Here is a 12,334-nt window from a genome sequence, read left to right on the forward strand (position 1 = left end):
AAATCTAAGCTTCTTAAGTGTCAGACGTCACCAAGCTGGGCTACTAGTTTTAACTTATGTGCATTCTCTTTCTGTTTTTCTGCAGGGAAGCAGTGTATATGCAAAACTAGGTATCATGCTAACAGTTGTAAAAGTAGTTAAATAGGATGAGGGAAGATAAAGGTGAAGGAGGATTACTCTTTTGGTAAAAAATTCTTAATTCTTAAGCATGGAAGTCCCATTCAAGTTTGCCTCAGCTCTCCATGTGGCCTCAGAGCCCTTACTTGACAGTAGCTGATGCCAAGTACTACATCCAGAGAGCTGAGCTACACCTAGTCATGACTATAATTGTTACCATATTTGCAGAGGGAGGGTACATTACACATCTAACTCCCACTCTGGGTTCTTTCCCCTTGCAATTCATGATAATTCCATAAAGAAGGCAGCAAGGAACACACTTATTCTGGAGTATCTTTTTGTGTTTTCACTGGTTTTGCAGACTCATTTGCAATTTAATTACACTGCCAGCTCTCTTATGATTCATTGTCACCTGCTTGTGTTGGATACATATTTCTATTTGCATAAAATGCTCCAATATGATTCAAAACAAAAAATCTTATCAGCATTTGTAATAAGGTTGCTTTTCACAGTCCCTTTATCCTCTGGGCAAGTCCGGTAACAAACTGATAAAACACGGCATGGCCACTGTTGCTTTTGGTGCCAACCATTCCCAGAGTAGTTACCCAGCTTCTAGGATTCCAGAATAGGAATATTTCGGCACACATGAACAGGCAGTGGGTCTTTCACAGGCAAGGGAAGAGGAGTCAGATAATGGTCAGAAAGCTCCCCATGGAAAGATGGAAAGAGACAGAAGGTGGTTGTGTGTTCCATTTAGAGCCTGAGATGGCTGCAGCAGTACCGTGTGTCTATTGGATATGGATAGCAGACACATTTTATAAACATCAGTAACACGTTCATAATGGCTTTTTGAGGCATCAACATAATCTGGATAAACCCAGTTTTAAAGAAGCAGAAAGACACTCTAGTTTGGAGAAGCCTACTTATTTGTCAGTCAGTGACTATCTAGCTCCTGGGAGCTCAACACGGCTCCAGGAGATGAGGCCCAGTGTCCCCTGGCTTCATCAGATGATGGGCTATTTAGGAAAAACCAGGTAACAAAGATGATACCATGGTTACAAAAAATTATCTAGTTGTAAAAGCAAATGGACCCAGGATGAAAGCAGCTCATTTGTGGAAACACTAGGTCACAGGTAAACTCTCCCAATGAAGAAATGGGCAAAAACCAAACCATGGGACCGAATCCGATGAGCAGGGATCATGACATCTAGAAGCACTGCAAATAGCAGCTTTTGGGCTGACATTTAAGTAGACCAGTGCAGTTGGACTCCTCCATTCCTTCTCAAGACATGGAACCTAACCAGCATACAGTCCTTATACCTAGGCTTACCTGGTGCTGCTGCGAACTCTGTATGAAGTTGATTGGTGGCTCACTCTGCTTACTTTTCAACCGTAAGATGTTGTCAGCATATCCCCAGCTTAGGATAGCAGACCACTGAATATCTGTGCTGTTCATGCTTCTCACACCTCAATAGAAGGGGAAACCAAGTATCTAGTTGTCAGTATAGTATCATATAACACCTCAGACAACAGCAAGTTTAAGGCTGATATTTATATAGCAGAATATACAATCCTTTCAGGCAACATATCTTTATCTGGCTGAGATAGAATAATATTAGTTTTAGTTCTAAGGGTGGAATTATCTTCTCAGATAAAATTTTATAAAGACAACAATAATAAAGCTTACTCTATTCATGCTCTGAGATTCTTTTTCTTTAAAAGTGAAACATGAACTAAACACTTGTTAAATAAAGTTTTAGATATCTAGTGCTGAGTAGTCAGTATGAACAACTTTGAACACTGGAAGTGAACTCTGCTGGGGAGAGGCCATCCTTTCCTGAGGAACAGATTCACTCTGGTTAGCTGTAGGATCTGGCACAGCAGATTACCTTTCAAGAGGGTTTTGGTCTTTTCTCTGTTTTTAATAGCACAGTATTATGCCATTTTTGACATAAAGACTTGGATATTCTGTGTTCTTTCTTGGGACTTTCTGTTGTCTATACATGTGCTATTACAGTAAGTACAACAGGAAGACACACAACATATAGATAAACAAATAAATAGTTCTTAAATGAATTAGCAGCACATTGAAAATACAATTCAGAGGGTTTTTTTGAACAGTCAAATATAGGCATCAGTTTTACAACAAAAGAACTGAGAATATGCTCACAAAATACAAACCCCACTACACATGAGATTCTGTAAGGAGTCAGATGTCACGAGTCTGAGAATGCTCAGTGTATTGAGCTGATACACTGGGCCTGAGAGTGGGATTACCTTCTTTGTCACTGGGGAAGTTCTGCCTGGGACTTACTTAACCCAGTACTAAAGATCACATGTGGTTGATGATCAATTAATTGGACTTATTTTCACTTGTTGTTTTAGAGAAAGAAACTTTGTCTAATGGAATAGTGGATTTTTTAAATTTATTAATTAATTTATCTATTTGGTGGCCTTATGTAGTTTTTTTTAAATTTATTTATTTTTTTCAAATCGTAGTTCATTAACACAGGGGTTATAAACACGGAAAGGCAGGACGTGGGGAAGGGGATGACACTGGAGCATGGGTGTTCAGGGGGAATACTGGTATCTTTCAGAACAGGGTATCGGCTGGGTGAAGGTTCAGGGGACAGGTCACTATGACTCTGCCTATGATTCACTTGTTCTTATCTAAGTTGGTACTGTCAGCCAAGGCTACCTATTTACAAGGTCTATGACTACTCAGGCTAGTAAATTGTTACGGAAGCTGTTGACAATAGCTTATAGCCATCTGGAACAGTGGATTTTAAGAAGGAGCTTGTGAAAAAATTGCAGTTTGGGTACATGTACATCTAGACTCAAGCCCTAGAGCTTCATAAGGCTCTGTGAATGGAACAAAGTGTACTTGGTAGGAAAGCCTTCAGGCAGTTCTGAGGCACAGTTCCCAAGAAAGTGGGCCACTGGTCCTATGATCATTAAGTATGCCTTGTGCAGCTCTCTATCATGATAGATACTCAGAGCCATACTATTTACATATCAGCACCCAACACCTTCAGTTGCAATCAGGATGCTCAACACTCATCTGCAAGGAGTAGTCAGCCGTCAATCAGTGCTTTCTGTGATGCTTCTGAAGTGCTTCCTATTATGGTTTAGGTCAAAGCAGTGAACAATGACAATACTTGGTCCAAGATGGTTAAAGCCTAATAGAGTGTCGTAAGTATTAATACTTATAATGATCCAGGCCCTATGCTAATCATTTGCATACACTATTTTGAGTCTTCAAAATAAATCATGCTGGGAGGGAAGTCATTTGGTATTCCTACTTTTTATAGATCAAAACCAGCATCTAGAAGGGCTCAAGTAACATTCTCCAGGTCACAAGGGAGTAAGTAGCAGAGCTTGGATACAAATATGGAACTGTGCTTCTAGAGGTTACAGTGTAAGTACTTCTGTACACACACCTAGATTGATTAACCCCAAGCCCATTCTACTGAGAAGTTACAGAATGAACACAGCTCTCAAGGCACATTAAGGGCCTAGGACTTAGTGATAAAATACAACAGGTTGAGAACTGTATGAGACACGTTTAAATCCTATAATGCTGAGTGATAAGGGTGCTGAAAGACGAAGCTTAAAAGGGGACCACAGAGCATAGGCTCCCATGGACAGGAGTATCCTCAGCCCTTTATTTTCATCTTAGGCCAAGCAGGAGAGCCTCTACACTAGAGAATGTTGGCAGGAAGGACAGAGGGGCTGATAAGTGGAAAATGCCCTCAGTTCTCCTGTGTCTGGGTGACATCTGAAATGTGAAATGATCCATACCACATAGCCCTTTTCCACATTTCATGCGAGCTGGAGGAGGGAACCAGAAGAGCTGCTTTCAGGACATGTGTTTATACTTATCACTTCCTGTGTGTGTTTAAACCCACACAGGGTTGCATCTTCTAAAGCACCAGATCTGTCTGTTGAATGCATCTGTCCATCTTGGGGATTGAGAGTTTGAATGTGTATGTTTTTCTCAGACCAATCATGCTTTCGTCCTGGGAGCACAGGCATTTGTTCTCAACTCCCTCACACTCTTTTCACTTTAAATGGCACTACTGCATTTAATTCTCACTTTTTAATGAACTATACTTTAATGCCTAGCTTGCATAAGTAACAACAGTTCTGAACAGAGCTTTTCACCAAAGACTGTGCAACTTTAGAAGTCAAATAAGGCAGCAGTACAGATAAGCTAGTGACAGGCAACACTTATAAAAGATTCCCAGTCTGATCCTCACTGTGGTTCATGTTACCTTGCTCCTTGCTGTAGGTCATCAGAAGACAGAAGTTTTGGGATAAACCACAGATGGCTCTGGTGGGCAATGCCTGCAGGGAACCAAATCTTTCTCCGTGGGGCTGGCTGAAACAGACCACAGGTACTGGAGCACTGGGGGAACCTACATACTCCCCCCACTTCAAGCCTTTTATCCATGACAAAGGGCTCTAAAACAAACAAAAAAAAAGTCAAGAATAAAAAATAAAATCTCTGAAATAAAAGGTTGAGATTATTATTTGCAATATAAATTCTAAACAGAAGATAATTAGAGTATAAACTCTTTGAGAACAAGAATTATTCTATGTATTTTACTTCTCCATGTTTACCATATAGAAAAGTTTGCTTCTTATTTGATTTTTGTTCAGTGGTTCTGACTTAGCTTGAATGGAATTGCCTGATATTAATTCAAATTTGAAATTCAAACAAAGAAAACAAAGTTTAACTATACACATTTCTTTTAGGCTTGCTAAAATATGTAAAGTTCTGTTATATGTACATATGACAAGCCGCATGTACATATAACAGAAATGAAGACATATGGGCCCAGAAGAACTCACTCAGCAACAAGCTTTGGAACCAGGGGACCCTTGCTTGATGCATGTCTAGACTACAGCAGTTTCTCAGTGTATGTTCAGAGTTTACTAATGGAAGGCTAGAGTACTCAGTGCTCCAGAGACTGTTAGTAAATCCTAGAGAAGACAGGATTGTCCAGTGAGAACAAAGGAAGAGATGAGCTTCAGGAGCAGCAGGCTGTGAACATGGAATGGTGAGAGAAGACTGTAGCAAGGATGGCCACACGCCTGCCATGAATGGACACCAAAACCCTTCCTCCACCCAAGTAAAAACAATTATCAAGAAGAAAATCCAGGAAGGGCAGAAAACAGCCCTCAGAGTTTTCCCCAATAACTTTATTCTTCCACTATCATTTTGAATGTTAAACTCTATTAATCTCTTCTTATTAAAGACTTCCCTGTTTTAGACATTTAAAAGTTTAGTTTTCTGTTTTCAAATTATCAGAGGAAATGCTACACAAATCTAATGAAGATAACATACTAAACAAATTCCAGTTGTTTCCATAAAAACACCAAATACTTTTCATTGTACTTTGCTTATCTCATTTTTCCATCTGAATGAAGAAACGGGTACTGTTGACCTACATACTACTGTTTGAAATGCATGACAGTCAGTGTTCTATTTCTTCTTATTTGGACCACTTAGGGGACAGCGTAATATGCAGTGTTAAGTGGCATGGCAGAGAAGGCTGAGCAGCAGGACTGCTCCTGTGGGAAAAGAGAGGGTAACACAGGTATTCTGAGAACAAGTTTCCTTTTGAAAGCCATCAGCCTATCTATACTGATGTAGGACTCCAGTTATGACTGGTCATTCATAAGTCCTTGCCTGAAAATTACTCTCATATGAATTACGGAGTTTAAGCTTTTTTGAGTTACATACAAAGCTAATCATTTTGAGTTATACACAATCATTCATCATTATACAATGGCTAAGTGTTTTACATTGTACTGTATGCATAAAAGAAGAATGCCTTCTCTAAGTGCTGCTCATACCACTCTGACTGTAACGTCTACAATGAGCTCAAGTTCACATAAGTGCTGTGCTGTGTAGAGGAGCCCACAGCGCAGCATTGCTGCTCTATGTCAGAGCTGGTGGAGCTGCCACCTGAAGGCCATGGCGCAGCACTGTGTGGAAGGTCCCACTGTGATTCAAACAAAGAAAAGCTGTTGCATATGCCAAGAGCCATCAAGGAGAAGCTAAAAACTAGCAGGTGATCTTCCTGAGATGGTTGTGCCATGGACTATACAGTTAATGATGGATTTGCTTGTCTAGGAAAGGCTGAGAAGACTAGATTTTAGGAAAGATTCCTGCTATTACTATGCTTTTCCTGTTAGTAAATATATATAACAATCACTAGGCATTACCCCGCCCTTTTGAACAGATCTCTGCAGAATAATGAAGATGTACTATCTTGTAGTGATTCTATATACAGATGTTTTCTTAATTCTTAATGATGATCCTATAAGAATTCCTAAAATTGTATTAGTAATTAAGTTCTTTTATAATAGAACTGCTATTCAGTCCTCTCTGATAACCAAAACTGCAATGAGAACTCAGTCAATCTTCGAGTGTCATGAGTTAACTGCTTCTGAGATAGCAAGCAGGAATCTGCAACTTAGAGTACATTCCAAGAGGTTGTAAAACAATTAACTAAAGGTCATAAAAAGGGAACTAAAGATTTACTATAGGTGCAAGGTCAGAAAATAAAATATTGACTGGGTTTATCTATACAAAACTTCACTAATAACTTCATCACAAAAATTATTGTTTTTAGTTTTCAATGAAACTGTTTAAGCTAGTGACAGACAGAATGTTTAGCCAGATAATTACTCTTAGTGAATATATATGTAAACATTCTCTCTTGTATACTTATTAAATTTATGATTTGAATTTATGTTTGAACTTCTAGTGAACTTTTGCAAAAAAGGGAAGCTTGGTAAAACCATGTGATCTATTCTCCTAGAACAAAAGGTACAAAAGCCTAGAAAGATTACATAGGCAGACACAGCATTGGGAGCACAACATTGGGAGCAAAGCATTGGGAACAAGGCATTGGGAGCACAGCATTGGGAGTATAGCATTGGGAACAAGGCATTGGGAGTATAGCATTGGGAACAAGGCACTGGGAGCAAGAGCATTGTTACATCAGAACAGGAGGCGAGAGCAAGATTAGAAGGTGAACGCAGAGTGGAATGACTTGGAAATTATAAGGCAACTTAAAATATTAAGAGAGCAATATGCAGAATGCAGAGAGAAAGAGGGAAGAAGAAGCTGCAGAGAGCAGCAGGAGCAGGCAGCTTCTCACCATGGGACAGAACAGAAAAGGGGACAAAGCTTTCTTCTTACAGACTTGGGTTTAATTCATATAGTAATAAAAGGGAAAAAGCTTCTTCTTTCTCTATGTAATAAGTATTGGAGCTCACTTTTCATCCAGAGTGAGTGAGTTCTTTCTGTACTGATGCTTGGTCTTTTGCTCCCCATACATATATAAGTATGGATGTGTGTGTGTAAGTATGTAATTTATGAGATAAGTATATAGTTGGGCCTAACTTTGAATAGATATATATGAACATGTAAGCATGAACTTGTATATGAATTTATGTGCTTATCCACATTTGCTTGTGTAAAACTTTTTCCTTCTGTGAATGTGACTCTCTTCTCCTGGTTCAATAGAAGTTTATTGCTCCAGACTCTCCATGCCCCAGCCTGACAAGCAAGAGGCATCTGGACAAGAGGGAAAGGCTCTAGCAATTAATCCTTTACTTAATCTGCTGCTGGTTTATGATGAGGTGCTAAACACTAGAGACTGCAGTTTTTGGTCTCAGAGTAATTCAGACAGATAGGTCAGCTACTGTAGCAAAGAGACTTAGACTTAAGATAGGTAAACGATTTATTATTAAACAGCAACCCTAAGTATCTCACAAGGCCAAGTCTTGCCCCCACTAACACTCTTCCTCCCGCCCCCGCTACCTCAAGAGGAACCAAGAAAGAAGACTCACTGGGGCTGACCTCCAGCAGGCATAAATGCCACTGTACATGACAGAGAGGTAAAAGCAAGCCAAACTCTGAAGAAGCTGCCTGAGAAACCATTCATTTACTAAAATAGTGGATGTCCACTGTGTGCCAAGCATGGTCTGAGGAACTGTGGACACAATAATGAGCAAGTCAGACAACACCCTTTCCAATGCCGTTGCATTCAGGTAGGATGGAGAGACAGACTAACCAAGAACACTTACATGTATGTTAGGCATGAAAGTGTTATAAAGCAAAACAGAGAAGACTGAGAACAAAAGAGATGTTGGCTTATATGTGGGGTCAGGGACGACTCTCAGAGGAGGGGTTCTCTGAGCCAAATGGGATGTATGTGGGGATGAATCAGTGGAGGGGCACAGTTAGTGTGAGGGTCCTATAGTGGGAATGAGGCAGGCTGGGAGTCATTGTGAGCAGATAGACTGCTTACTGCTTTTACATACATCAGCCTTAGACAGCTAAATAGCACTGAGCATAGGTCAGGCCTAGAATCTAGCACTAGGAAAGGAAGGCAATCCAGAACACTGGAGAATCTTCAGCTCTAAACTGGTCTGGGTTACACAGTGAGACCCTGTTCCAAAAAACCAAAATCATCCAACCAAACCCCTAAAACCAACATCTCACTAATTAATTAGCAATAAGTATAGTAGTACATTAAATGGAATTTATTAAATTTCAGGAATATATTGTTATGTTGTTCTGACATGTTAAGATGATGTATTAGAGTTAAAAATAGCAACTCTGGTAATGGCTAATATGACTCATGAGCCTTTAAAATCATAAAGTAAAAATCCAGCTTTCCACTACAGAACTCAATATTGGTGACCTGGTTTTAATAGAATACCACTATTAATAAATATCTTTAGGTTGACTCTATTAATTGGATGGGTTCTGTTGTATTTAACATGCAAAACTCACAGTGTGAGTTATATGTATGAAAAATTTACATCTATAGTTATAAGATATTTAAGCAATATCCTTACCAAAAACATTATCAAAACAAGGTCTGTGAAAACTCTTCACTGACAGTAGACCACAGATCAGTGCACTTGAGGCATACCACCTGATCTGTGCTCATGGTCTCTTTACCTCTATAAACATTTTGCAACATTTTACAATTTAAGTTCTAGTATTTTATGCTACTTTTATTCGGTGAACTTACATGAAAGCTAAAATTCTTTTTCCTTTTAAGGTCTGCTTGCTTTAGTTTTCAATTGCAAAGAAAAATTGTGCTCACTTTCTATTTTTTTTTTATTTATTTATTTTATGAGTACACTGTCGCTGTCTTTGGACACACCAGAATAGGGCATCCAATCTCATTACGGATGGTTGTAAGCCACCATGTGGTTGCTGGGATTTGAACTCAGGACCTCTGAAAGAGCAGTCAGTGCTCTTAACCGCTGAGCCATCTCTCCAGCCCTCACTTTCTATTTTTAAAGACAGTATTTCCCATTACTATAATCTGGGGATGTACCTCTGGTTAGTGCTTTTGGTTGAAGATGGCCATCAGGCCCAGCAGTGCCACTTATATAGGTACCAGCTGGCCCCTTTTATTTGCACAATCCTATTTAGAATCCTATTTAGAAGTTTAGTGAGGCTTTCCCTGGTATAACCCTTCTGTGAAGTGGAGGACAGCTGCTGTCTGTCCTAATCAGTGCTTCATTTCCCTGATGTAGCCAGCATTTACTGTACACACAGGCCATTGCTCTAGCTGCCCCTACTTGTCTTGCACTGGCTGGCGCTTACCCCAGTGTGGCTAGGATCACACTATTCACGTCTGTATCTCCATAGCTAAGTTAGGGTCATGGCAGGAGTTCAATAAACTTGCTGAATTTTACCGAAATCAAAATAACATACCGGATAAGTGATTTCCTTGATTGGCTCTCTGGCCTCTCTGAAAGCAAACTGTACTAACAAGCCAACAGCTGCTGGAAGCTCTCCTTCAATACTGAGCTTGGCTCCAGGTCGGCTGGCATGGGCTGTGTGGAACAACTGACGCGGGGTCTGCCCATAGGTTTTTATCATGGTTTCTAAAGCCCGTCTCTGCACTGGATCTTCAACTGCAGAGACATCCATTCCAAAATATGTCTGTAGAGAAACAGTCCAAGAACATGACATAGCAGTATAATGGTAGATAGAATTAGTCACAATGCTGAAAAGAAAACAACTTGTTTCAATTTTTAGGTAATAGATACTCTATTTTGAATGCAAATGATTTAAAAATATTTCTGATCAGGTTATCTTAGCTTTACTGGTCTTACTAGGATCAGACAGTAATAACCAATATTTCTGAATGTGAATAAACTAATATATTTTGTCTGACTGACATTAATTAGGTGTGTTTATAAAACATTTCAAATTTAAGGCCTGAGATATGTCATAGAAGATATCAGGTAGATTGCTGAAGAAACTGCTTTCCCAAAGTAATACATGGAAAATGGCAAAAGTGAAGTTATACTGTAATGTAGGTGAGTTCATAATGGAAATAAAAAGGAAGGTTCCAGGGAGAGTTACTGAAATGGCAAGTTCCTTCTTGGCACTGTGCCTCTGAGAGTCTGTGCCATGTGCCCCATGCATTTATCTATTCTAAAGCTATTCTTGTTAGTGCTCTGCATGGCCCTGTGGACGGTCCAGGTTTTAGCATTTAATCAGTTACAGCAATCTTCACATGTGTATCTAAACATAACTTTCTTTTAAGTGTCAAAATAATTTCCAAGGCACTTCAGAAGTTAAATAACCTTCAAGGTTACTGCACTTTTTAGAATACTAAAGTCTCAAAGACTTAGTAAAAAATATTCCAGTTAGATTAATTACCTTGTATGTTTCAGTCTCTAGATAAATTTTAAACAAAATTACTAAAAAGATAATGCAAAATTATGTGCATAAAACAGGGGTTATTGAGGTTGATATTTAAATTCACAGCTGCTCTAAATGTATTTCAGGATAAAATACAAATGCAGCTCAAAAATGATATCTAGACCTTTGCCTTTATTTCATATGACTGACACATGCAGATGATGGAAGCCAAAAGGCCGCACTATTTGCACTATTTGCTGTTCACCTGCTTGCCTCATATTGCTTTGATTTCGTCACAGATTCCATAACATTCCATCAGCTCTAGCATAAAATCTCAGGACCAAGCGCTTGCTGGGGGTTTCTAGTGTTGAGGAAGGCTCTGATGTTATGAAAGTTTGTGCTATCTTAAGTCTTCGTACTGTTCCCTTATTAATCTCTGCTTTGTTGTGGAGTCCCAATAAGGAACCTAAGATGGGTAGAAGGCAATGGTATTTTTCCTCCTCAATTTACTACTTTCCTTGTAAAACTCTGATTTGTAAATCAAATGATAATTCTTTCCTTAAAATAAAGTGTTCTCCTCTCCCAAATCATCTTCTATTAGAGCAACACGATAAAACTGTTTTATTCTCCCTCTTAAGGACACCTTGGAGGTATCTAAAATAATTACAGAAAACAATAGACTAAAAAGAGAATTTTATTTCTGGGCCACCATTTGGGTATGTGTCTCTGCTATAAACAAGCTCAGAGGCAGGATTCCTTGTAAGAGTTTGGGGTGTGCACATAGTTGTATTTGTTATAAATACTTTCAGATCTGTAACATCTATACAGACACCACTGTGGAGCAAGCCCTCACCTTGCTAAGTGGAAATCTGTGGCAGCCACAGGTCATGCAGCGGATAAGAACTGATCTGTTGGTCTGCAGTGAGTAACCAGCATGCAGAATCCAGAATACTTTTTTCTTTGTGCTCTGCTTTTTTTTTTCCTTCTATTCCTTCAGACATGTCCTTTCACCCATTCTACTGGAACTTTCCCAACACATGCAGTCAGCCCACCCAACCCACCTTTTTCCTATGCTACTCACCCTAGTTACCTCTGTTCCCAGAGAGACTAGCATAATAAATGCTTCCTAAGTCTATGCAGAAAAATAAACAAATACATGTGTAAATAATAACCCTACTTCTAGGGAATTAGAAACTGTCTTAAATAGGGATAGCAGTGGCCATTACAATCATGGAGAATGACAACTTATGACTACTAGTCTTACAGACTATACTTAAGACTGTATTATTCAGGGGAAAAAGATTTAAAAAACAAGATTTATATTAAATTACTGGAATAATTTGCAGGTGTAGAAAAAGTCTTGAAGGTGGTTTTGACATTTATCTCTAGATGCTGAAGCCAAAGCTTATTTCTCATATTTCTTTTTGATAGTTATATTTTACATATTTTTTAATAAGGCAAATGTACTATCTCTGTCATGAAGAAAAATGTTGCTTTTCAAAAAACTTAACAGGCACTTAG

General features: G+C 39.0%; 1 protein-coding gene across 2 annotated transcripts in view; it reads right to left on the reverse strand.

The window, feature by feature from the left end:
- Window positions 1–12,334, reverse strand: part of Lyst (lysosomal trafficking regulator) — a 161,980-nt gene that overhangs the window by 15,708 nt on the left and 133,938 nt on the right. For both annotated transcript variants that reach the window (XM_028769800.1, XM_028769801.1), the window contains 3 exons: window positions 9,875–10,105; window positions 4,392–4,581; window positions 1,448–1,584 (listed from right to left, as the gene is read on the reverse strand). In XM_028769800.1, coding sequence (XP_028625633.1) covers window positions 1,448–1,584; window positions 4,392–4,581; window positions 9,875–10,105 — 558 coding nt within the window. The remainder of the gene's footprint in view (window positions 1–1,447; window positions 1,585–4,391; window positions 4,582–9,874; window positions 10,106–12,334) is intronic.

This window comes from Grammomys surdaster, unplaced genomic scaffold (genome assembly GCF_004785775.1).
Source record: "Grammomys surdaster isolate TR1022 unplaced genomic scaffold, NIH_TR_1.0 194, whole genome shotgun sequence".
Taxonomy (NCBI): Eukaryota; Metazoa; Chordata; class Mammalia; order Rodentia; family Muridae; genus Grammomys; species Grammomys surdaster.